We start from the raw sequence: 27,676 nt of genomic DNA, 5'->3' as shown, positions 1-27,676 counted from the left end.
AAAATCTGCTGTTTTTTTTGTTTACGTTTTTTATTTTCCTTAAGATTAATTAATTTTAAATGCTTTAAAACATGCCCCTTTGATCGAAACTGATTTTTCACAAGCTGCACTCATCACAATGTGTCTATTTGCCCTGAGAACGGTAAATTCTGAAACATATTTCTGACAGAGAGTTGCTGGACTATCTTTTGTTTCTCGCCTTTTGAATTGTTATGTTTCCGACGGTTTGTATTGTAGTGTTGATTGTCAGAGTGGTTTTTCTGTTCAATCAATTTTCGCCGAACAAAATAATAGTGTTCGACAAAATTTTTGTGTACTTAATTGAAGATATCAACTTCTTGAGTTCAAAATCAAAAAGATATTTTACCTCCGATTATTTTTTGGAAAGTTCTGGGGGTTTGAAAATAATGGTCATATTCTGGACTAACGTATGCGCGCTTTGAAGATTTCATTCATATTGCTGAAAGCCTAACTCGAATTATTTATGCGTGACGAATTATCCCGCACAAGAAAATCCTTTCAAATTGAACTGATGCTAGATAATTGGTCCGTGTTAATTTCAAACGACTCAACGTTTCACATTTTGATATTGTCCAAAATTGATAGATTTTCAACATTTTTTCCCAAACACTAGTCGATATGAATTATGGGACAGTCGGAACATTCAGGGCTTTGCCCTGACATAAGAGCAGTCTTGTTTTTTCTTCAGACAAGTTTCGACTTTTTTAACTAGCCAATTTTTACAAAAATTTTTAGAATCATTCAAAACTTATTGTTGTTTTGAGCTTAAACTTGAAAAGATATTTTGCTTGTGATCACTTTTTTAAAGTTATGGGGGTCTAAAGATTGCCATTTTGGCCAATTTGGTACAGTTGACGCGCGATGTATTTCGCGCTATTAACTTGCAAGCGGAGATTTATCCGTCTTAAAATCGTTCCAAGTTGGTTGAAAGAAGCTTATTTGCTATATTTGATTTTTTCAAGGAGCAAAATCTATCACTTTCTGCTTTATATGGCGTGTGGGTTGATGATTTCTCAACCAAAATTTCACAATAAAAAAATTTTCCTTTTATTCTATTTCATTTATTTTTTGTTCTGACTTTCGAAGAAAACGGAATATTTATGCTCGGGGTGTTTTTTATTTATGCTCGGAGTCAGTTTTCGCCGATCGAAATGATAGTTTTTAACAGAAACTTTTTATACCCGCTTGAAGATATCGACTTTCTGATCTCAAATTTAAAAAGATATTTTACCTCCGATAACTTTTTGTAATCGGAGGTAAATCGGATTTGTAATCGGATTTTTAGTACTAGATATCATTTACCGAAATTCTTCTGATGTGATTTTATGATTTTATTGAACTTTTAGCTGTAATTTTTTGACTGAAGTTTTCACTCCGAGAAAAGAGAAAGCCAACAGAAAAAAATTTCAGATACAAAATGAAAAACTTTGTTCTTAGATTTGAATTTCAGATCAACTTGACCGTTTGGGGAGTCACAATTTTCCGTCATTCTTTTCCGATAGGAGCTATACTGCAGCAAAAAGCAAAAAAAAAACAAATGGCATAAAAATATTTTAATTTTGTCGCAATTTGCATATTTTATTCTAAATAATTTGAAAGTTTCTAATTGGCGAAGTTAGTGAGCGTGTCAAATTTCAAAGCTGTGTATAAAATCACTCCGACGATGGAGCAGAGCGGGTTCAAGTACAAAAAGGTCAAGGTCACATTAGTTAGTGGATTCATTCTGTATCCATTTTGGGAGCAAAGAATCATGAAATTTATGGGCAGCGTCAGCAAAACCGATGAGGTGATTAGCAGAATAAAATCGGGTATCAGATCAACTTGGCCAATAATCGGGTCCAATGGAAAACTGTTGCTCTCGATTGTCGAAAGCTGATTGGTCGCGGAGTTGGTGCATATGGAAGACACGAGCATCAGTGGTCTCTGATTGGCTGACGAGGGAGTCGCAGGACGTGATGTCACACAGTGGTAGCATAAGGGCTGTGATTGGTGGTGCACTCTTCGTCTTCCCTTCCATTTATGGAAAGCTAAAACAAATATCTTTTTTTTTAATTTGGGACATTCTCATTAATTTTTAAAATTTTGAACCGATTTTAAAAATTTCCATTAAATTTTTAAAATTGCGATTTTAGGCTATTCTAATACCCGACTTCCATTTCGCACGCAATACTTGAACTTATTTTTTTTATCAGTCAATTTTAAACTTAATGGGCTATTTATTCGATTTTGAGATTTTGGCGGTTTCGTTGAGATTTCTACATACTCAACTCTGATTGGCTGAAAATAACTGAAAATTATTTTCCAACATTCGGTCACTCCATCATTAGGAACACCATGGTTTGAAGGCATCACGAGGCCCGTAGTCGATTTACACAGAAGCCAAACTGTTGTCAGGTATTCGACTCGTTCGCCGCACGGTTGATACTATTTATAACATCTTCTTGACCGATCAGCTCGAAGAGCGGAGTTTTTTTTGCAGAAGAGCGGATATTTTTTGTGCAATTTTTCCAAAAATAGTCTAAGGTCAAAACGTTCTATGAAGTAGGGAGAGATTATTAAGTATATTAAGTTAGAGAAGTTTCGACCAATCAGAATGCAGCAAAATTAGAACTCTCAATAGAACGCTCTAGTGCTTTTTACTGTATTTATTTAAAGGGGTGGAGATTCTTAAGTAGCAACCATAAGGGGGGGGGGGGGGGTTGTTAATTAGATCCCAGATGAGCCCAAACAAGTAAGTTTGAGGCTCGGGTTGTAGAATAAACTAACATGAACATCTTTAAAAATTAGAAAAAAACTAGAACTCACTCATGTCGAAGACAATGAAGACGCAAAATGCGACTGAAAGTGAGTGGATGACGACCATAAACTGGCTGAATGGTCTCTTCCCGTCCAGATCCGCCAGATAGCATGCCACTAGAATCGCACACCATCCGGATCCCAGGAGCCAGACGAACAGAGTGGCGAAGCGCATGAGGTTCTTCTGGAACTGCAAGTAGAACATCGGGTTCTTGATTTGTGACAAGGAGTTCAGGAGGAGCATTGGAAGTGCCAAGTAGGTAAAAATAGGCGCCATAAAAGGAAGGATCCAAATGTCGGACTGTGATTGGCGGAGAAAGTGGTTCGAGTCGTGAAGAATTGACATGAGTAGTTTCCAAACGTCAGTCAAAATATAGTTGCAGACTAAGAAGGAGCCCGTAGATGTCCCTCTTGCGGCTGAAAACAATGGAAAGTGCTAAACAAAAAATTACTGTAATGCTGAATGCTTTTGGCAAAAACATGTTTTTTATAGTGTTGAAAAATCTTGACAAAACTATTTCACTGATATAGAAAAATAAAAAAATTTTCGAAAACTTTTAGAAATATTTTCGAAAATATCAAAACGTATTAAGCTTTCTCGTTTTTGACTATTTTCTCAATTTTGATTATATTTTGCTTTTTTTCCGACTTTTGTAATGAAAGTGACGAAATGTTTATGCTCGGGGTGATTTTTTTTCTTCAGACAAATTTCGACTTTTTAACTAGCCAGTTTTGACGATTTTTTTTATTGTTCAAAAAGTATTGTCCTGAGCTTAAATTTGAAAAAATATATATTTCACCTTTGATGTTTTTCGTAGAGGGTTTTTGAGGGTTTAAAGATCGTCATTTTGGCCAATTTGGAACAATTAACGCGCGATATATTCCGCGCTAATAACGCGTAAGCGGAGATTTAATCCGTCTAAGACGTCGCTCCAAATTGGTTGAAGAACGCTCATTTACCATAATTAATTTGTTATTAGGAACAAAATTATCACCGTGTACTTTATATGGCGTGTGGGGGATGATTTTCACAAAAGATCTCAAACTAAGAAAAAAAATTCTTTCTATAATTATTATATTCAGTTTTTTTTAAATTATTTCTTCTCCATAGACTTTAAAAGGCAGTCGGAACATTCAGGGCTTCGCCTCGATGCGAGCAGTCTTGTTGATATTTGGAGGGTATTGAATCGAAATTCAGCTGTGGAAACTCAATTAAGCCGTAGATTTCATTCATTATTTTTTCGTGTGTATTAACCACGCTGAGCGGAATTTCGCATCACATGCGATACAAAAAATATGCCAGATACTGGGAAATAAAAATAGGACTAAAAACTGGAACAAAACTTCACAACGTTTCATGATTCAGCACAAATCATTCTTTCTCTAACCCCCATATTAATCATAAAAGCACATTTTAGTTAAATAACTACTTTTCGTAGTTAACTAACTCTTTTTGAGAAAATGGAGTAAATCAACTAATCAGTGAGATGCGCTTTATTATAACTAATTTTGTTGAAATCCTTCAGAAAACCGACAGCTTTATTATAACTAATTTTGTTGAAATCCTTCAGAAAACCGAAAATTAAACGCCAGCATTGATATTTTTACTAAGGCCCCTGATTAAATGGCGGGAGAGTTGATTAGATGCTGTAAATTAAAAAACTGAAAATTTGAAAATTTTCCGTTGAATGAAAAACTCAGTTTTTTTCAGACTCACTCCAATTTTATACAAAACTTAGTAAAAAAAATGATTTTTTTTTTGCTTTTGATGCAGCAATTTTTTTGTAAAAACTGGATTTTTAATTAATTTTTCTTCAACTAATTCGATGGTGTTTTAGTAACTATTTAGTTAATTGAAATGATTTTTTTAACTTAAATAAAAATCCGGGAGTTGTTGATAAATAAGTGTATATATTGAATTTTCTTTTCAAATTTCAAAAAAAAATTTGATTTATTGTTTTTTTTCTACACTTGTCATAGATGATTCAATTATATTTTTTATTGAGCTTTATCAAACTCAAATTTATACATTTTCGTTAATGTTTTATTCACCTGGTTTGAATTTGTCAAACGTTCTTTTATGAACCGGTTGCGGAATAGAAATTCATTGAATGCAATAAACTATGAATGCAAAAAAAACAGTTAACTTTTAATTGCTTCAAAAATTATTTAAAAAATGTTCGAGAATTAACCATGGTAAAATTATTCAATTCATAATTTCAGAATTGCTTTGAGCTTCAGTTATCTGCGTTAATTACAGGATTACATCAGAAAGAGCTACAATTATGATGAAAGTTTTTTGAATCACTTTAACCGACCATGCTCTGGTAACTAGGCTGACAAAATATCAGCAGAAAAACGGTACAACGGCAAACTTTAGAAAATTTTCAGGGTACAAAATGACATGTTTTGGCACGAAGGAAACCCTGGACATTTTTCGTTCCGGTCATCGAAGTCACCTTTGCAAAAAAAAAGCAGAATAAGACATGATTTTCGTACAAAACTAAATCATCAACTGATTCAGTTTTTTTTAGCCACGTTGCAAACAGGAACAAAACCTCTGATTTTATTTGATTTATACTGCAAGCGTATATAGCGGTGAAGAATTAAAAATTTTTGTACGGCCAATAGTGTGCGGGTAGATTCAAATCTTTTTGTAGCGCAAAACAAGTGTGCAATAATTTCAGGTAGATTTTGTTTAGAGTAAATAATAAGTTCTCTAACTTGTTTTTGTAAGGCGATAAGTATGTAACTACCATGAAAACTCATTGAAAGTAGATGCGATGTAAGTTCGGGTCTTATGCACTAAAGGGTCCAAAATCGTTAGACCTAAATCTCTTGAATTGAAATTAATATGGTTGAATCTTTTTAACCAATCTCTTGGCTAATTAACTTTCATTTAAAAGTTCAACCACATTCAACTACAAATTGCACTAAGGCCGTCAAATTATCCGGTCAAATAAAATAAGACTTTATATTTAAAGCGCGTTTTTCTCATATTGGGTTGATTTTAGAAATAAATTGATGATGACCAATCTTGCTTAAAGTTTAAACAGATCTCGGGCCCAAAAATTTACACTAGAAACGGTCAGTTTTGGCTTTGTTTAGTCAATCAAAAATAACTCCAAACCTAGTTGTTCTTTTACTGACAAAAGTATATCACAGCAAGTATAACACATTTGCACGAATTTCGTCATCCGTGGTTCCAACTGCAATTAAAACACTCAGGTCTTTGTCAGTGTCGAAAAAAATGTTTGAAATTTTTGCTTTCCAGATTATTTTAAACGAAAGCAAAGATGTCACTCCTAACTTATTTTAAAATATTTTAAAAGGAACTCTAGTCGGTTGAATCGGTAAACCGATAGCATAACTTTCACATGTTTTTCTTTTCTTGCCGTTTGTGATATTCTTTTGGAAGATCTGTAAAAAGAGAAATGAGGGAGGTGGAACCTGATCTAAACTATATTTTATGATTGGATAAATTAAATGTTTTACCAATGTAAAGTATTTAATATTAACCAATCATGATCCATCTAACTAACAACCCACTTATTTGTAAGTGCTGAAGTTACTTGTAATTTCAGCACCAGAGAGATTTGAATTTAACTTAGAAATTAGTTGGACTCTCCCGAGCACTTCAGCAGCCGCAATAAACCAGTATACCCTAGATCTATTGAGCCTAGCAGAGACTAGTTAAACAACCTGAGACTAGATAGTATAAGAGTAAGATTAGGATCGGTATTAGACTAAGAAGTTGCACGAATCTATCCGGCCGAAAATAAGATAGCGTGACGAGCAGACGGTGTACCCTATCCGAAATTACTCTATGAGTTACACTCCAGTCCTAACTCATCTGGTGCGACCATAAGTCTCGAACAAGACCTTATTAGATTAGAATTAACCAAAATTAGATTAGAAATTAGACAAAAACATTTACAAAATGTTATACGACAATAATTTAATTGAAATGTCTCTCCGACTCAATAGATCCGAGCCAATATTCCGAACCATAATAGAACTACCCGGAATTGGAAGAAGACATCGAACCAAAGACGACATACGACAAAGTAGAAACTTGCCGTATAGTTACATGATAGTTCGGCAAAAGCCAGAACAAACTTTTATATTTCGAATACTACTTGCAATGAATTTAGATTTCCATTTGCAAACATAAAACCTTGAAGTAAATCTTCAAAATCATTTCAGGCGCTAAACAAAATTAATATTATACAATAACGATTGATAAAAAGATCTAAGATCGTTTTCCTAAAATTCTGCAGTATTATACAAAACATGTTTGAAAAATATTTATTGGAAAAAAAAAATAAAAATTAGTAGCATGACAATAAATGGTTAGTAATCATAAATCATCCTGTTGTTCCAGCTTCATCACCTAAAACATAACAGCAATCATCAACTCACTAATATCATAAAATACTAAATCTTTCCTTTACACAAATTTAAAACCTCATTAAAACTTAAAGTCACTTAATTTTAAAACCAGATCATCAAGGCTTATCCTTGGATCTTAAATCATTTTCTACTTCATTACATTTTAAATTTGATCATCAAGGCTTATCCTTGGATCAAACAGAACAACTTTGTTCTCCCCCACCCACTTAATTAGTGTCTAACGACCTCAAACGTCGATTCACTACCCAACCCTTTCTAAAGACCCAAGACTAATAGAAATTTTTAAACAAAACTAATCATTCAAATTAGGATAAACAGTGAAGAACTTCGGTTATTCATCCTTCACTTGATCCCCCCTCTTACCAGACCCAGGATAAATCTTAGACTTAGTAAGTTTAAAATAGTATCTAACGAACTACTCGCGTTCTAATTATACCTGAACCTTGTGGATCGATTTACTATTCTCCAACCCTTGAACACAATCACTACCCCTAAGTAAGATTAAGTAAGTTAACACCTTAGCTTATACTAGTCACGAGAAAGTAAAAATCATTCTTCGGAATCGATATACTTTTCTCTCCAACCCTAAACAAATAGACCCAGGTTAAGCTAACCAAAAAATCGTAAGAACTAACAGTTTAGGAAAATAGAAATCATTTAACAACCTTTTGCACCCGTCATCCTAAACCTTATGTCATTTAAAAACCTAGGGAATAAACAAACAATCGTTTTACACAATTGTGAAATAGATAACAAAAAATACGACCTTGTAATCACACCTCATACACAAACAGTTGGATACATTCGAACAAAACGACAAACACTAAAGAGAAAAATAATCACTAAACAAAGACAAATAACACGAAAAAGATTTTCAAAAAATCGAAACGCATTTTCAGAATCAGAAACCAACAGTTTAGACGAACTCTACAAACTAAAAGAATCAATAGATAAAAATTACCCACAACACGATCAATTATATTTTTCTGACTCAGAAACAACTTCAAATTCATCACAAAGAGGAAAAAGAAGAATAAAAAAGCAGTATAAACACAAACCAGTACATCTATACAACTGGAATCAACCAATTCGACACATTAATAATTACATATTAACAGTCATCGAACGAAAAAATGAGTTCAACGCACACCCCAGGTGACGAAACTCCAGATGATGATGAAATCTTTCCTTTTATAGTAGATGCAGATACTGATAGAGGACAACACATATTTTGTCAAAATTTACTCGTAAATTTATTTGAACCCGGAATCAGTCCATGTAAAACAGAGTTCCCCGATGTAAAAATCAAAAGACAAATCATAGATCACTATCTAAAAGATATATGCAACATAACACAACAATATGGAATCTACTCTATAGAATTCACTTCCCCAAACCATAATAATAGAACATACACTATTCAAACAGACGACCTTGATTTAGAATTTTCAAAAGTTTTTTCAGAATATATAAAAAGCATACAATACCATAACTCACAAAGAGCAAACTCCATTTTCACCAATGAAGTTTTCACACTAATATATAGTTATATTTCGATATTAGAAAATGAACTCCCATTAACAAATGTCTCACCGACAGAAACATCTAAACATTTAAGAGTACGACATGAAATCACACTACTCTCTAGTTATTTAAACATCATTAAAGAAAATTTCACGAAAGACGACGTTTCACAACATACCAAACACGATTTACAAAAAATTTTAGCATGGTTCATAATAGATTATTTTACACACAATATTGATTTAATTGCACAAGCAAGAAAAAATTTTAGACCCCAAAACTCGAACGATGATACAGCTATCACAGAACAATCAGATTATGTTTGGGACCCCGAATGGTCTCATCCCGTATTTATAAACTTTCCACAATCAATCTCAAGTCAAGCAATAGGTACAATATCTTACATAAGAGATTATGTAAGAGTAATACCATTAACAATTGATGCAACACCATTAAACTATAATACATTTTTACCCGATACACAAAATAATAGTTTAAACTCTACAGTCATACACAATGAAAACCTCAATGGAACTAGGAATCTTACTCAACAAGATATACAGACACCATCACACTTCATAAATGAAGAAATTGTACACACAACAACTACACAACAAAGTATTTCACCAATACGCCCAAATTTAACAACACCAAGAAATACAAATCCTTCACAAACACAGGTAACCTTACAATCAACCGTTAAACCTTCGGTTGCCCCTAAATATTCACATATGGATTACCAAACATACAAACCCATGACAATACCATCAAAAACACGCAAAACATTCACTAGAAACAACTTTGCAGACCATAATTATAATTATACACATCCATCAAAAACAAATTATAAACCACAAAGAAATTTTAATCAATATACAAAACCTCGAAACTGGGATAACCCAACGGCCCAATATAATTCCACAAATTTTCAACCAAATCCTCCACAGGATCGCAGTGAAAATTACCCATTTTTTCAACAAAATAAAAATAAAAAACAAACATCTTATCAAATGGATTATTTATCCTCAGATGAAGATTTCTTACAACCAGATATATTTGCACCAAATACTCAAGAATATCGTAGACAAGGAATACAGAAAACACGTACAAACCATAGAAATTTTTCTCCACAATCAATAGATGCACAATATCAACAACCAATTCAACAACCAAATCCAATTAATATACAATCTTTTCAACCAATTCAACAACAAAATCCAATGACTACACACTCGTATCAACCATCACAAATGCAAAATGAAATACCACTCCCGTATTATCTTCAACAACATGAAATAACAAGAAACCAACTTTCAAATTTTTCTCAAATGCCAAATGCAGCTGAATCATTACAAATGACAATGAATCCATACCTTATGGGTGGATCATCAATAACATCAAATAAACCCTTAATGGTTTTCACAGGAACAGACCCTGAATACTCTGTAGAAGATTACTTAAATGCAGTAACAGCAAATTTAATTTTAAATATTGGACCTGAACCAATTAACACGCCACTACATCAAAACTGGATACATCGACGCACAGCGTTGATACAAACAACCTTAGATGGCGCAGCCCAAAAATGGTTTTCAGTACTACCTCAAGAAATAAAATCAAACTGGAAAAGATTTACACAAGAATTTTCAAAAATGTTTGACTCCGAAAGAAACAAACAACAACAAAGAGTTTTATGTAATGAAATTCGCAGATTACCAAACGAAACCATCAAGCAAATAGCAGTAAGAATCGAAACACTAGTTCGAAAAGCATATTCACTAAATACACATGACTATAAAAACACTAAGATGACAGAAATCTTAATGATGACCTTAACACCACAATTAAGGAAAATAGCAATAAAAAAGAGAGCATCACATCCTTCTTCAATTCGAGAACCCGATTTAGATTTTAGAAAACTAGTAGACAAACTAGAACAAGCAGAAATCACACTGAAATTAGAAGAAACGGAAAATCTGAAATTACAATACGTTAACAAAATTGAAACGACTCCCACTAATATTAATAATATACAAGAATCAGAAACAGATCTCGTTGAAAAAATCACTGAAATACTCAATATTTACGAAAAGAACCCGAACTTTAAAGGCAAACCATCTTTCAAAAAATGGTGTAATTATTGCCGACGATACGGACATAGTATTTCCGAATGTAGACAAAAACAACAAGATAGTCAAAATAAACCTCAAAAATACAAAGAACCAAATAAATCATTTTATCAATACATGAAAAAAGATCAAAACCTACCAAACAAAAATGTATACAGCAACAACAGTTCAGGAAAACCACTCCCAAACAATACAAGCTATACAAGAAATCAATCTCCATATAACTCAAGTTATAGAGGAAGATCACCAGAACGAAGAAACACGTATAATTCATCACAAAATCACTACAATAGACCGAATAGTCAAAATAACTACTCCAGATCAAATTCAAATACACAACGATTTGTTTCTAGATCTAATTCTCAATCAAGAAATAACTATTATCCAAACAACCAATCACGAAATTCATCATACAATAGGAATAGAAACTACTCCTATAATCGAAACAGAAGTTATTCAAACAACCGAAACCAGAATTACCCGAACAACCGATCAAGGAATAACTCATATAATAGATCGAACTATAACAGACCAAACAATAATTACCAAAACAGATCGCGAAATAATTCACAAAACCGACACCCAAGTTATAATAATCGCTATCGAAATTATTCCCAATCACCACACCGAAATAATAATCACTACAATAACTCTAATAATCGTCACAGAAGCAGTACACCTAAACATCAAAGACAAATCAATCAAGTACAAGCTAACCCAGAAACAACATCAGACCCTCCAGGTATTGATGACACAGTAACTGATACGTTACAACTCAATCAAATAAACTGTACATCATCAGATTCAGAAAGTGATACTGAAAACACTCTTGATATCAATATGATAAAAGTCGAAAATGACTATGAATCTGTCATATATGAACAACCCTTTCCATCACATATATATGAAAATCAATCACAAATTCTTCAAAATCATTACACTACACCCATAAATTCCACACCAACGACGCAAGAAACAAATGAGATAAACACTACAAATCAAACCAATAAAAATACCAAAACAAAATGCTTGAATACAAACCACATTTATCAAAATATACAAAAAGAACAACCCAAAGAAAAAATTTGGACAATACCATTTCTCTTAGAAAGCCCAAGAAATAAAGAATTTCAACCACCAGACCTTGAAATAGATTTTTTAATTGATTCAGGAGCAGAATCAAACATAATAAACATTCCCACATGGAATGAAATAAAAATCTTACACCCAAAGCTAACACCTCTTGAAACCTCCAGCAAACTAGCGACAGCACAAGGATCAACATTGATAAACTACGGAAAAATCCAATTATTTCTCCTCCCTACCAGAACAATGGAACAAAGTAAAATTTTAAATAAGCCATTTAAACAAATATTCCATATCACCGATATTAAATATAATATCATTGGAATACCATTTATTTCAAAGTATATACCAACAATTAACATACTAAATAGTAAAATATTAATCAAAGATAAATATACAAAAACAAAAGAAACATCCTTAACATTTTTTCAAAGATTGAATAAACAACCACCATTCTTTTCAAAATTTTATCCGATATTTAACCAACAAAGAAAACACCTGAAACCACTATCAGGAAACATCTATAATTTTTCAATCAAACAAGTTCACCAATATGATAAAGCACAAAACAAACAAAAATTTTATATGTCAGATTTTGAATTCAAACCGATTCATAAATTTTTCAAAATCACAATCTCTTCAATAAAATATTTGAAAAATTCGAATTCAGATATCATCTCCTTACATGTCTATAACAACACACCTTACCAAGTAACATTACCATTAGGACTTTTAGGATATTGTGAAACCAACGCAACAATATCACCAATACACGAAAAAGCCTATCGCGTAAATAATATACTCCAATTACTAGACATTTGCCAATCTACAATTCTTAATGAAGAATTATCTATAAATAATATAATAAGTAACGAAAACAGAAATACGGATTATTTCACAAAAACTCCATATTTCAAACCTACATTCAACATCAGTAACTACACAGAGGACCAACAGAAATTTTTAACAATGTTTAATTTCCAACATTCACAAATAACACAAGACGAATTTGAAAAGTTAGCCAAACAGCTAATTCAATATTCATCAGTCTATGCAACATCAAAATTCGATGTTGGCAAAATCAGTTCATCACTACATCTCCCATTAAAACCAGACGCAGTTTTCAAAAAACAAAGAGCAAGTAAAGTACCAATTCACTTACATGATAAAGTAAACAGATTACTCGATATTTTAGAGCAATACAACATTATATCACCGGTTAATAAAGAAGAACAACCAAAAGGCAACACATTCATCAACCCCGTTATCATTCTAGCTAAAGGAGAATCGTTAAAAATCGTTCTCGATGCTAGATACCTCAATTCACTCATAGATGAATCAAAATGTAATTGGCCCATTGAACCAATACAAGTTATTTTAACAAAAATAAACGGCAAATACTTCACAACCGCCGACATGAATAGTGCATACAATCAAATGCCACTAGATGAACAATCACGACGTTTAACACAATTTGTTATCGGAAACCAACAATATGAATTCAACCGCTTATTCTATGGAATATCCATAGGACCAGCAGCATTTTCAGCCTTTATGAGCAAAATTTTTAGACCACTAATACTCAAAAAAAACGCAATCACCTATTTAGACGATGTTTTTATGCAATCACAAACAAAAGACGAAATGTTCAAAGTTTTAGAAACATATCACCAAATACTTCAGAACGAAAATCTGAAGGCCGCCCCCGATAAATCACACTTCTTTTTGACTAGAGTTAAATTCTTAGGACATAATATAGAAAGAAAAACAATCACTCCACTGAAATCACGCATTGACGCTATTCAAAAACTTCAACCACCAACAAATAAAAAGAAAATCCAAGAGTTCCTTGGAATGTTAAACTTTTTAAGTAAATATGTTTATAAAATGCAATTATACCTACGACCATTTTATAACATCCTTAGACAACAAAACAACTTTGAATGGAATACAGAACATCAAACACGATTCGAAGAAATAAAGAAACTTTTAACTGAACAAATTTCAAACACAATTCCAGACCCTGATCAACCATTTTATGCAATGTGCGATGCTTCGAACTTTGGCATCGGCGCAGCATTATTACAATCACATAATGGTACAAATAAAATGAACCTCATATCAGCAAATTCTCGATTATTCACTCAAGCAGAGCTACGACTCTCAACTCTAATGAGAGAATGTACAGCCATAATATATACACTTACAGAATATGAATTTCTGATACTTGGATCAAAACATCCCACAGTTTTGTTCACAGACCACAAACCAATCATCTTTCTTTTTACACAGAAATCTAACCCAAACCACCGAGTTTACAGATTTCAACTAATTCTAATGAAATTTCCAAACTTACATATAGTTTGGACTGCAGGAAAAAATCTTGCATTACCAGACACCTTAAGTCGAAATACACCACCTGAATTACTTACACGAAAAACAACAGTTGAAATACCCAAAAATATAAAATTCTACCTTGCAGAAAACGAAACATCACCTCGATTAGAATGCAAATATGCAGTAAAAACTGATATTGAACAATCACAAATAAATAATTTACAACATTTCCCACTTTATTTAGATTGTCAAAATAATCATTATGAAGTTGACCTACTTGGAACATCAACTTTTAAACCAATTCCATATTCTCAATGGATAAAAAATAACACCCAACAAAAACGAACAAAACAACACCTACCTAAAAAAGACCATTTTCCACTAATTGAAAAAGAAGATTTAACTGATAAAATAAATTTATCAGGACCACAAACAAATGATTCAAAATACACAATAAATCAAGTTTTTGACCTTCACGACCCACTTGATACAATACCATTATCTAAATTAGAAATCGAAAACATTTTTCTCCCCCCAACAGAAACAATTACAATTTCAACACTGAAACAATATCAAAACCTTGACCCAGTAATTCGACAACTAAAATCATGGCACAAATATAAAACTAAACCTATCAAAGCAGATTCAACCATTCTAGGAAACAAAACACTCCTCCGATACTTTCGCAAGTTTAACAATACAACAATTAACGAAAATACAGACCTTTTAGAGTACAACCTTAATGAATCTACAGTTCCCTGTCTCCCTATAAGTATGATTCTTATAGCTTTTAATATTTCACATACACAAAACATTAAAGGACACTCTGGATCAGAGAAAACATATTCAAATTTTATACAAAATTTTTACTTCCCAAATGCACCAATTTGGATAAAAGTACTATGCAATGATTGTATAGTATGTCAATTAAATAAACCTTACCCAAATCAAAAACAAATAGCACAAAAACAAGAATTTAAAGGACAAAGTTTATACTTTAATCATCGTATCTCATTTGATACTAAAGGACCAATTTCACCCTCATCAGAAGGAAACTCCTACATTATGGTAATTGTTGACGCATTTACACATTATGTAGCACTTAACCCAGTACCACATTGTAACGCTTATTACGCATACACAACACTTTATGAACACTGGATAGCAAAATTTGGACTACCAGAAATTTTAGTCACAGACAATGGTACAGAATTCATAAATAATGAAATAATAACACTATGTCATTTATACAACATTAAACACAAACCACGTACATCTCATGCACCTTGGACAAACGGCTTAGTCGAAGGTATGAACCGTTCACTACAAGAATATCTTAGATGTATCATCAACGGAAATGATACCAAATATACCGAATGGTCAGCAGATGTAAAATTATTTCCATTAGCATATAATTCACAAATCACGACAACTTTAGGAATGTCACCATACGAAATGGTTTTCAACCAAAAGCCACGCAAACCAATAATGTTTACAGCAAATTCCCATAAAAACGCACAAGGTTATTGTCAACCAAATAAAGACTCAATTTGTTATAACCTACCATTACATACGCACGATGAAGATCATTTTCATCACCCACAAATCCTTAAATTAGCCTCCGGTACACACACCGAATGGATTTTAAATAGAGATAAGAAACACAACGAAATTTACCAAAAAATAACGAAAAAGTTATTACAAAGACAAAACATAAATGAACAAATCAATTCACGTTTTACACCAGCTTCCGATTTAAAAATTGGAACATTTGTTTTAATACCTAATTTTAATACTCAAAAAGGAATTTCTAAAAAATTACAACCCCTCCGAAAAGGACCCTATCAAATAATTGCAAAACCCACAGATGTCACATATAAAATTATCGACTCAAACAAAAAAGAAATCGTTCAGCATCGAAACAACCTATTACCTTATTACCCAAAAGAATACGCACTCCGCGAATTAACCCAATTATATTCTTTCACAGGATTAAAAATTATTCAAAACGAACCACATCTGAAAAACACAGAACAAAATGATAACCCCACCGAAAATCAAAACACAAAACCAATCGCTACCAAAAACAATACACAAAACCATAAAGAATCTCCAAAACAAAGAAAAAATAGAAAAATGACAGAACAAATAATACCCCAAGAAGAAATAGACAAATCAGAACATAGAAAGACAACAAGACTCCGAAATCAACCACGTAAAAACTACAAAATGTTCATCCCCCAATCTAAAATATTAAAGAAAGTAGAATTTAAAAAGTAATTTTAAAATTTTATACTTCACAATCTTGAAACCTCCGTAACATTTTTCATTTCCATTTTTCAAAATAACATGCTCACAAGTACGCAATAATTCTAGTTCAAAATAGACCAATAGGATTCATCCAATCCGCCACTTTCTCTAACTCAAACTAAGATCAATTAGACGAATAATCTAGAACTCCAGGCACATCTCTAACTATAACTTTACAACCTCCAGGTCAAAAATAAGCAAACCACTCCAACTTGACAGCTAAAATAAATATCACCATAATACCGTACCCCTCCCTTATCTAATAACCCAAAGATCAACAATATTTCCCCAACTCAGACCACGAATACCCCCAAAACAAATTTGATAACTTAGCCTAAAGTCACAAAATGAAGATTTTAATTAGCCTAAAGTATAAAAATCTCACCATACCCCGGATCATTTGACAAACAAAAATAAAGAAAAAGACGACCTCCCAGTCACCATGAAAATTGCCCCCAACAATTTTTTACGAAACTCAACCCACTTGTCAAAAAACTAATAAATAATTCGACCACACTAGAAAATCGCCTCAAACAGCAAAAAATATTCGACAAAGAGATCATTTCTTAAATGCTTTTCTCTCAAACAGTCGCTCAAATATTTATCAATTTTAAACATTTTTTTTCAATACTTCAAGTCTTTATAATCTTTCTTTTTGATATCATCGAATCTTTTCTAATAATCATAATAATTTTTTGTAACATTTTTTTAATTTTCTACACAATAATTGAACTATTCCTCCAACTTTCCAAAACCCTTGAATATATCCACAGGTACGATTTTAACAACTTGTCTAAATGATACGAACAATTTTCAGTAGAACTGATATTTTTTTATTGTTTGTAATTTTCATAACATTTCTATCATCCCTCATTTTGACAATATGTAAATGTATAAAGAAAGCAATCATTACATTTGCCCTAGCAACAATTTTTCTAATTCTTTTTTTAGAAGAATATTATAATAAACATAAACCCTCTCACTAAAGTAACAATTTAAAAATCCATCAAAAATTGCTACCCAACAGTCACAGAATCAGTCTTCACCGACATCATCCCAAGATAATCCAACACCACCTTCAACTACTCAAAACCCTCAAACATCTACACGAATTTCTTTTCAAGACAATCCATACACCTTTGAAGAAAGGCACGCTCGTTTATCTGAACCACTAGAACCAGTTCAACGACAAGCATCCCTAAGTGAACCAACATATAATCTTTACCCAACACTACCACAAGAACTAAGTAGAATACGAAACCTTAGTCAAAACCAAAACACAGCAGAAATAAATAGACAAATTATACATCCTCGACGAAATAGAAATTTTCAAACTCCCCGAGTTCATTTTGATATACCTCAATCCCCAACACAAACCACTCCAGAAAACACCACTGGTATCACACCAGAAACTCCTACACTTTTTTCACAACGAAGCACTTCAAGTCTACCTTCAGACTACTTAGGTTCAACACCAACATCTGAACAGATACGTGAAAATCCCTTTAACCCCCCAAACCTAACATCACGACTGCCATATTGGACTACAAATTCATTCACACAAGGTGAACCAAATTTAGTCAATGACCCCATAGATATTTCTACGGATACAACAACATCCTCATCACTACCAGAAACATTATCACTACCATCAACACCATCAATAAGTCAATTTTCACCACTACCCTTTAACTTAAATTTTCCAAATAATCTCGACGCCAGATATCGAGAACAATCATCAATAAATATTCCTTTAAGATTAGATTGGAATACATTCACAGCACCTCCACCACTATTTGGACAACATCAAGAAAGTAACCGCCTTCATAACTGGGCACTTAATAGATTACAATATCGCCAAGATATTCACAACGATATCCGTGATCACAATATTCAAATACTCCAACAAAACAGTTTACAATTAAAATTTGAAATCACAGTTAAGTTAAATAATATTACCCAACATCCCTACCCATTAAATCCACCTAACATAACAGCTCAATCACTACCACCACCGTTTATAACTACTGAAGTAATATACAAATACGACAGATACACTAAAAACACAATTGGTTACATTACATTTTATAATCCATACTCAGGATTATCATACACATGTATATTCTAAAATTATTAATTTTTCTCCAAACCCTTTTTCTAATAACCTCAAATCAAAATATAAACCCTTCCCCTCGTACAGGACCACAAGATTTATTAGTAACACATTACGATTGCGAAGAAAATGAACAAAAAACACTACATAAATATGCAATCAATCAGGTATCACAATGTGAAACAGAACCACAAGCTATAGAAACCACAGATATAATAGCAACACTCTATTCAAAAGCCCGAGCAACAACATTTACAGGTTATAAATTCACAGCAACATTTTCCGAAAAGAAAGTACATTGTTCACAAGTCTCGAACGGAAACAAAAACCGACTTGACCATGAATCATTCTACCAAAGTAATATAGAACGTCTTTTACATCTCAATCCCGACGATTGTAAAAATGAATTACTTAGACTAAACATCACAAAAAATAAAAACTCCCAAAGAAAATTAGTTAATTTTCAAGTTTTTTCAGACTCTGTACATCAATCACAACTTGAAAGACACCAAGGACATATAAGACTAGACGAAAAATACCCGTATAACGGCGCACACGGACGATTAACCTATGACCTACATGATAAACACTGGATACCACACATTGGTATAAATAACCCATCAAACTGCAAAGCAGACACAAAAAATAAAGGATACCAAGAAATAATGTTTTTCGATTGGAAAATACAACTCGAAAAAATACAACTCACACGAGATTTATCTGATAATACAATGATCTATCAAGGAATCCGACTACCTTGTAAAAATGATCAAGGATATTGCGACCCTACAACGAGAACACAAGCAACAATTGTTTGGTTCCCCGAAGACACATGTACAACATTTCAAGTAGCAAAAATACACGCTCGTATGATAAAATTTCACGAAAAATATTTCATACAATCAATTCCATATGAACAAGTCCATCCATCACGCAAACTAAGTTCCGATTTTCGAAACATAGACAATATAGAAAATAAATTGACACGTTTTCAAATATATCAAGAAACAGAACTTGCATGTAAATACAGGAATCCACTTCACAGAACACAATACTCTGAAATATTAGTTGAATATGAAAAAGGATTCGACATGACCACTGGTAAAGTAAAAATCGACCCATACGCCACAGGTCATCCTCTAAACGAAGGAACATCCTATATACCAGTTAATTTTGAAAAAAGCAACGGACAACCTGGTGGACATCTAAAACCTTATGACACCAGAAGCACACGCTTACAAGAATTATCACTAATGAATACTACATATTTTGGTAATATCCACTATGATATTCATTTGGATATGAAACTAGACTATACAATTAGCCGCATTTTTCAAGAAATGTCACTCTCTGAATTAGAAACACTACATCAACTATGCGAATTAGAACGAACACAAATACTACAATCACTTGCACTAGCAGTATTAAAAATACCCTACGCAGGATACTTATTATCAGGAAATAGATCAAATTTTTTAGACTACGAAGGAAACATCTTATGGTTTTATACTTGTACTAAAAAAGTATCACCACTATACGTTTTTGAAGATAAACGATGTTATAAAAGAATTCCTATCTTTTATAAGAATAAAGTACATTTCGTGGATACACTTTCACGAAGAACATATTTCTGGGATACCGCAGTCCCATGTGGATCAGAAAATAGCCACAATGTAGTACAACTAAACCCTGATGAAAACAAATATTATCTTCTCACTCCATATCCCAAATTAATGCAATCACTCAAAAAATTTTCACCAGAAAGCATTCGCGCTATTGCTCGAAACCCAAATATAGACTTACAATCAATAGGAATCTATTCAAAATCAGATATTCAACATCACATTAGAACACAACAATTCCAAGAATTATTAACACAAATGGACACTATACAAAGACAATCAATAGACCAAAACTTACGCAAACTTGCAGAAACCGCAGGATTTGCCGATATCTACACGCAAGACTATAGCGGATATTTTAAAGACATAAAAGATTATATATATCTAAACGGCGAAAAATACCGTCCCCAAGATATATCACCAATTAACATTTTTAGCTTTGTTACACTCAAAAATGAGATCCTAGATTTTCTAGGATGGCCCTACTACATCTTAGAAAAATTGACTATTTTATACGCAATGTTTAACTTTATTGGATTTCTTTTCTCACTCTTAAAAGGAATCTACAATACATGTGCTATACACACACAAGTAAACAGACAAGCAAGCGTAGCACGCATACTCTTTGCAGGATTTTTTGGAATTTTTTCCACATCTATAAACAAAATTCTTTTAGACGCACAAATAAAAGAATATAACACAAAAATAACAACACGACAAAATACATACGACGAAGAACATAACAATGTCGACACACAGCCAACGGCACCACAATTACCACCCCTACCAAATAACCATCCACTATCCCTAGCCCCGCGAAATTTTAGAAATTTAGCAATCACACATAATCCAAATTTTCGACTCACCACATCACAAAGTCCCGTCCAACATATAATGACACATCCATCACAAGATGATAATACTTATGAACAAATTATTGAACAGCCCCATACCACCGCTTTTCAATCTCAAAATAATAATTTTTTTAGCCCACGATGAGCCGCCAACTTGGATCACTCCATCGATCAAATTCCCATCCAACCAACCTTACCTCTTCAATCCCAATAATACCACTTTTTGCTTTTCCGCCACCCGATTTTCCATCTAGCAATGTAACATCAGGCATGAATTCCGACACTAACTCACAAATTTCAGTTTTATACTCCATTTCACAGCTAAATAACCCGAATATTGAAACCCCCGACGAATTTGCCGACTCAGAACCATCTCCATCCAATAATTTTCATAACCCTTCTCATTTTTCTCAACCTCCTTTTCAATCCATATTATCAAATAACCCTGACCCAATCACTCCTACACCCTCTTATGCTTCCCAAGTTACCCCAACCTACTCCTCATACCATTCTGACCAATCATCTCCAGACACCCCCCGAATCTCCCCAGAGCTAGACAATTTTATTACCCTCCAACAACAACCCTACCACCTTAACACCCCGACCATAAACCAAATCTCCTCCACTACAAATTCATCCAATCCCCCTACACCCTCTTCAAATTATACCGAATCATTAGCACCATCATCCACATCAACTGAATCCTCACTCAACACTAATAGAGCTTATCGCACTTTTAAAAGAAAGTTCCCCAACCATCCTTTCCCAGCAAAACCAGGAACAGCCCGAGAATACATCAACCACCCCCAACATACTAACACTAGAGAATTTTTAGCCATCACTTTACCCTCATTTCCACAATACACCTTAAACACCCCTCATGACGCTAACGAAACACGCAACTTTGTAGACGAATACGTTTTAATGCCCACTCTCTCTTGGACCTCATACTATCATTTCACTAACCCTCTTTGCTTACCTTTAACTAACACATCCATTGATATAGACCGAAACAAAGACATGCTATATCGACTAACTACACCACTCACCGCTAGACAATTTACTTACGTTGGATATAAAAAATCACTAAAAATACACACTGCACCTAGAGCTAACGAATACACACTAGAATACTATGATCACAACATCATCAGAGCTAACCAAGATCAATTCTTAGACGACGATCGCTTCGCTAACCCACAAATCACCGAGAAATTTTTCATCAAGACACCATATGTATTTACACTAAACATCTTCGACCGAAAGTTTGATCACATTATTTCAGAAGCACTAACAAGCACACAAGCGTACGAAAGTTTTAAAGAACGCTTCCAAATCTTTTCACTAACCTTTCATTTCCTTGCACCACACGAAAGAGATTTACACTGCTCACACGATATTATGTTGCGAACTAAACAAACACATACATACAGTTACTATCGTTTCATCCAAAATCACTTTGACCTCCACACACCCTCTAGACAACCACACCATCGCTTTCAATTCATCAATTCAAAATACACTTCACCGTATTTCCTAAATTTCACATATTGTATTAAAAATACTAACCTTCATGGTATTCTTCGTAATTATGACCCCATAACCCAAATGTATATTTTCTGCCCCATCACCAAGACCTTCAACGCAGAAGAATCCCGACCCTTCCTTATCCCGCACGAGTTTGTACAGCCTATAGAAATCCCCATTTTAGAATTCATCCACAACACTAAATTTAACCACAAGTTATATAACTTAATCCAAAACACACCTTATGAGTTTGCAGTAGGCACTGAAGAACTAACCACTATTAAGGCACTTCAATTGCTTTGGCCACTACTTCAAACTAAAAATATCATCCGCATCTTAGCTAAACTACTAACAACTTCAGAACTAATTCACGATATCTTCCCCCACGGTTTTTTCCCCGACGACTAACAGGTAAGTATGAACTAAATGAATATTACTAACTAATTAAAATATTGAAAAACTCACCATTCCTTATTCATGTTTTCTTTAGATTTTTAGCCTTCATCTTCAATCATCTGAAAAATTCACAAAAGAAAAATAAAAAATAGCAAACTTCTTCAAAACTATTTAAAACCCTATTTAACTTTTGCACCAACAATTAAATAAATATAATACCAATGCAGTAAATTAATTTATAAAATTTTCCCCTAAAAGCAGTAAATCTACATATGATGAAAATTTGTATCTTAAAATTCCCCCATTACTAGCAGTAAATTTCCAAATTCTATGCAGTAAATTAATAAAATGCAATTGCAGTACTAACCTTTTGATATTTTCATTCATTCGCACAGAAATTCTATCCACACTCGCACAGCTCGCCCACGAAGAATTGTTTAAAATAATGAATTTCAGTTTCAAGTTTTCACACTCAACAACTCTAACAAATAATAACAAGTTTCAAACTTTCCTTTAACCCGGTTGGAAAGGAATCATATACTAAACAAAACTAACCAACGCAGCTTACTAAATACCACAAATCATAAAATAACAGCATGACTAAGAAAAGGAAACCAACGGTACCCAAACCGGATTAACCCAGTTTAAAACTGGATAATTTATTCTTTTGAAGACTATTACAAAGTCTTAGAAAGAAATAATAAAACACAAAAAAGTCAAAAGACAAACCCATACCACAAACAATTTGCTTTTTGGAAAAAGTACATAACCAACAAAACATAAGTAAAACCACAACAAACCCAACATAAAATGTTGTCACATAACAGGACCCCTCATAAAAACCGCATGAAATCATACTCCCACACCTGGCCTAACCCACCAGGAAAGGACGTCCTGAGCATGCTCTATAGCCGGCCTAACCCACCGTGCTACATCCACGCTTTGTGACCACACCTTTATTTTTAATAAGAGCTACTCAAGGGTGAGTAACTCTTCAAAATAACCGAACTAAAACAAAAAGCTTTTGTGAAAACAACTAACTAAAATCATAATTAAAAAATATTAAATTAATAAAAGTTTTATAAAATGTAAAATCACATGATGCAATATATAGATCAGAATACAACACCAAGGACGAACATCAAAAGACAAGACGACCTCACTACACTCGAGAGAGAATGACCAACTATAATCGATATGCCGCTCACAATCACAACTCAAAGGATTTAGAGTACGACTTGACCTCGCAGAAAAGGACTTCATTGAACTAGACCAATGACCATCTCGATGTTCAAGTATACGTACAGATCCGAGTAACCAGGCATCCCTTCCACGCACAATCTCCACGCCATTCCCGAGCTAGATCAAACACAAAAGAAGTTCTCTCCGAAGAACAGAAAAACCTGACATAGCCAACCATTCTGAAACCAGAATTGATGCTGTTGCAGAGACTCAGTCGTTGTCACAAGAAGAACACAACGTCTTGTGTCCTCAATTCCAGATCCCTGGAACTTCCTTAACAAAAAGGAAACAAAAGAAAAATGATGTTCGCCAAATACCAACGTCCATCATCCATCCTTGAACTACAAAAGAACTGTTCTAAAAAACTCTGTAAAACCCGGATGGGTGGAACCTGATCTAAACTATATTTTATGATTGGATAAATTAAATGTTTTACCAATGTAAAGTATTTAATATTAACCAATCATGATCCATCTAACTAACAACCCACTTATTTGTAAGTGCTGAAGTTACTTGTAATTTCAGCACCAGAGAGATTTGAATTTAACTTAGAAATTAGTTGGACTCTCCCGAGCACTTCAGCAGCCGCAATAAACCAGTATACCCTAGATCTATTGAGCCTAGCAGAGACTAGTTAAACAACCTGAGACTAGATAGTATAAGAGTAAGATTAGGATCGGTATTAGACTAAGAAGTTGCACGAATCTATCCGGCCGAAAATAAGATAGCGTGACGAGCAGACGGTGTACCCTATCCGAAATTACTCTATGAGTTACACTCCAGTCCTAACTCAGAGGGGTGCTATGTTGCCAGCGTTCTAAAATAGCCACTTATTTTAAGGGATGAATATCAATAAAACTGACCTGGCGACTTGACGACTAAGAGGAAGAGAAACCAGTCCAGGACGAAAGCGGCCAGGTGGAGAACCACCGCCAGAAACACGATCAGACTGCCCGGGTCCATCGACAGAGCTGTAGCCAGAGAGAACGAGGGGGAGGGGGGTGTTGAGAATTGGACTCAATAATAATAAATTCGTTTCCAAGTTTTTTGTACAGTTAGTACACTTGGGAGAAAAGAAAGTGAGCTGCCAAGGACGCCATATAACTACACAGAACAAACTAAATGTTCACTTTATTAGTAGAAATAATTTAAGCAATAATTGAAATTTTTTTAGACCGTAAAAAGCCAAGCTACCGAGAGAATTTTTTTGGACGAAATTGTAAAAAAAATTTACGATGTCGAGACATTTTGTTGCTCTCGAGAGTTTTGAGGAAACAAAGAAATGAAGCTACAACTCTGCTTCTAAATTTAACGATAAATAAAACAAATCAATGACAAACTCAATTCGAAAAACAATATATTTTGTGAAAGTCAAAATAATTAATTTATCTTAGCAATTTTTGAGCTAAAAGTAGGTCAATTAGTTAAATTTATGGTTCTCAGCTGGGTACGATCTATTTTTTCGATTTTTAATAAATTGTTATACCTTAAAAATTAACAAAAGCTGTGATAATTGAGCCAAATTTATTTGGCAATAAAATTAACTCGTGAACCTATTTTGGCTATTTTGAAAGATAGTTAAATGCAACACCTTGGACAAAGAAATCGCATAGATTTGTGCTCAAATTTGACGAGATAATTACAAAGACGCCGATTTAAAAGATTTGAGCGGACAATTCAAAAGAGACCACTTATCAATAGCGTCTTGTGTCCTTTGTAAAAAGAGAGATGAGTCGGGAGGGGGGGGGGGGGTTGGTTTATTATCTAATCGAGAGATTTCTGTCAAAAAAGACCAGCACAACTTGCCCAAAATTGATGCTCAATTCTCGATTATTTTACGCAACTTTTAAATTTACAAGCAACAAAAAGGAAAAAGTGGGGCTTATATTTGACACGGGAAAAGTGCATTGGTAAAAATGGCGCCAACCAAAAACAAGGCTCAGAATAATAAAACGGGGAATTAGGAATAAATATATTGGCGCCTGGCTTTAAAAGAGCAACATGCCATCAGCAATGTATTAGGACTATACTTACACACACACGCCAACACTCAGGTATTTTTCCATGTGTTACTTTTCAGATAAGCTACATAACTAGCACGCTAGATTTTTAGTAAGAAGCGTAATAACCGTTGGCCACTTAAGCCCGATAGACCAATATAATATAACGACAGTATTCCATACTTTACCCTCGGGCAATAAACTATAGCGCCCATAATTCGGGCTGCATTTTGAGGCTAAATCTCATGGTGCCAAAATAGATGGGTGCAAAAGTATTATCCGGGTAAAATAAAAACCAGTGCGGGCAAAACAGGGAAAATATCCGGGTTATATGTGCTGGATTTTTGGGAGATATGCCAAAAGGAGAGGAGAGAATAAAAGGTAGATAGATGGGTAGTTGCGGGAGGTGTTTTGCGGCTGGCACTGTTGGGCAACCCGCGGAGGATTCTACCAAACAAAAGCCAGGCTAATTAGTGCCGAGTGGAAGGCGTGAACAGATAATGAAAAGTGGCAAGTCTCTACCCTTTTTGGGAGGCAAAATAGAAAGTAACGAATATTCATGGGAAAAATTAATTGGACCTCAAAGATGGCTCATATCAGAAAAGCAAAAGAAAATGTTCAGAAAGATCAAAGTTTGCATTCATCAATAAAGAATATTTTTGTATCATCAAAACAAAACAAAAAAATTTCCGGGTTGCTCAAATAACAGCAAATTTTGTTAGCCTACCGTTTGGCATCCTTTTTGGACAAACATGTAAACTCAAAATAACCGCTTGGTTAACCAAACATGCTGTGCTACTAAATAAAACAAGGCTGCTCGTATCAAGGCGAGGCCCTGAATGTTCCGACTGCCTTTTAAAGTCTATGGAGCAGAAATAAAATGAAAAATTAAATGTAGAAAAAATAAATTAGATTTTGCTCCCAGTAACTAACCAATTAAGGCAAATAAGCTTCCGTCAACCAATTTGGAACGATTTCTAAGACGGATTAAATCTCCGCTTACGCGTTACTAGAGCGAAAAATATCGCGCGTTAATTGTCCCAAATTGATCAAAGTGGCAATCTTTAAATCCCCGTGACTTTGCGAAAAAGGAGCACAGGTGAAATATATATTTTTCTAAAATTAAGCTCAGGACAACTGTTTAAAAAACCATCAAAAGTTGTTTGTTGAAAAGTCGAAGTTTGTCTGAAGAAAAAACCCACCCCGAGCACAAACATTCCGTTACTTTCGTTACGAAAGTCGGAACAATTATCATAATCAGTCCAAAATCAACAATTACACCTGCAGACACACGCACACACAACAC

General features: G+C 33.8%; 1 protein-coding gene across 3 annotated transcripts; it reads right to left on the bottom strand.

The window, feature by feature from the left end:
* Positions 1–1,572: 1,572 nt before the first annotated feature.
* LOC134846020 (uncharacterized) lies at positions 1,573–26,668 on the bottom strand. 3 transcript variants are annotated; one of them, XM_063863186.1, is made up of 4 exons: positions 26,405–26,668; positions 25,234–25,672; positions 2,827–3,234; positions 1,573–2,048 (listed from the first exon to the last, which is right to left on the bottom strand). In XM_063863186.1, exons 2-4 carry the CDS (start codon positions 25,331–25,333, stop codon positions 1,624–1,626), a joined length of 933 nt encoding a protein of 310 aa, XP_063719256.1. In that variant the 5' UTR covers positions 25,334–25,672; positions 26,405–26,668; the 3' UTR covers positions 1,573–1,623. The 3 variants fall into 3 exon arrangements, with proteins under 3 accessions (XP_063719256.1, XP_063719257.1, XP_063719258.1); XM_063863187.1 differs by having other exon boundaries at positions 25,234–25,474; XM_063863188.1 differs by lacking the exons at positions 25,234–25,672; positions 26,405–26,668 and adding an exon at positions 5,542–5,655.
* Positions 26,669–27,676: the final 1,008 nt, after the last annotated feature.

Source organism: Symsagittifera roscoffensis, chromosome 5, assembly GCF_963678635.1.
Source record: "Symsagittifera roscoffensis chromosome 5, txSymRosc1.1, whole genome shotgun sequence".
NCBI lineage: Eukaryota > Metazoa > Xenacoelomorpha > Acoela > Convolutidae > Symsagittifera > Symsagittifera roscoffensis.
This window is presented reverse-complemented; position numbering and strand designations above follow the sequence as displayed.

Coding starts and splice junctions, on each gene's coding strand:
- LOC134846020 (XM_063863186.1), bottom strand. CDS start 25,333: ATGGACCCGGGCAGTCTGATCGTGTTTCTGGCGGTGGTTCTCCACCTG. Junction 3,235..25,233: donor CTTAGTCGTCAAGTCGCCAG/GTCAGTTTTATT, acceptor CATTGTTTTCAG/CCGCAAGAGGGACATCTACG. Junction 2,049..2,826: donor CTTCATTGTCTTCGACATGA/GTGAGTTCTAGT, acceptor TATTTGTTTTAG/CTTTCCATAAATGGAAGGGA.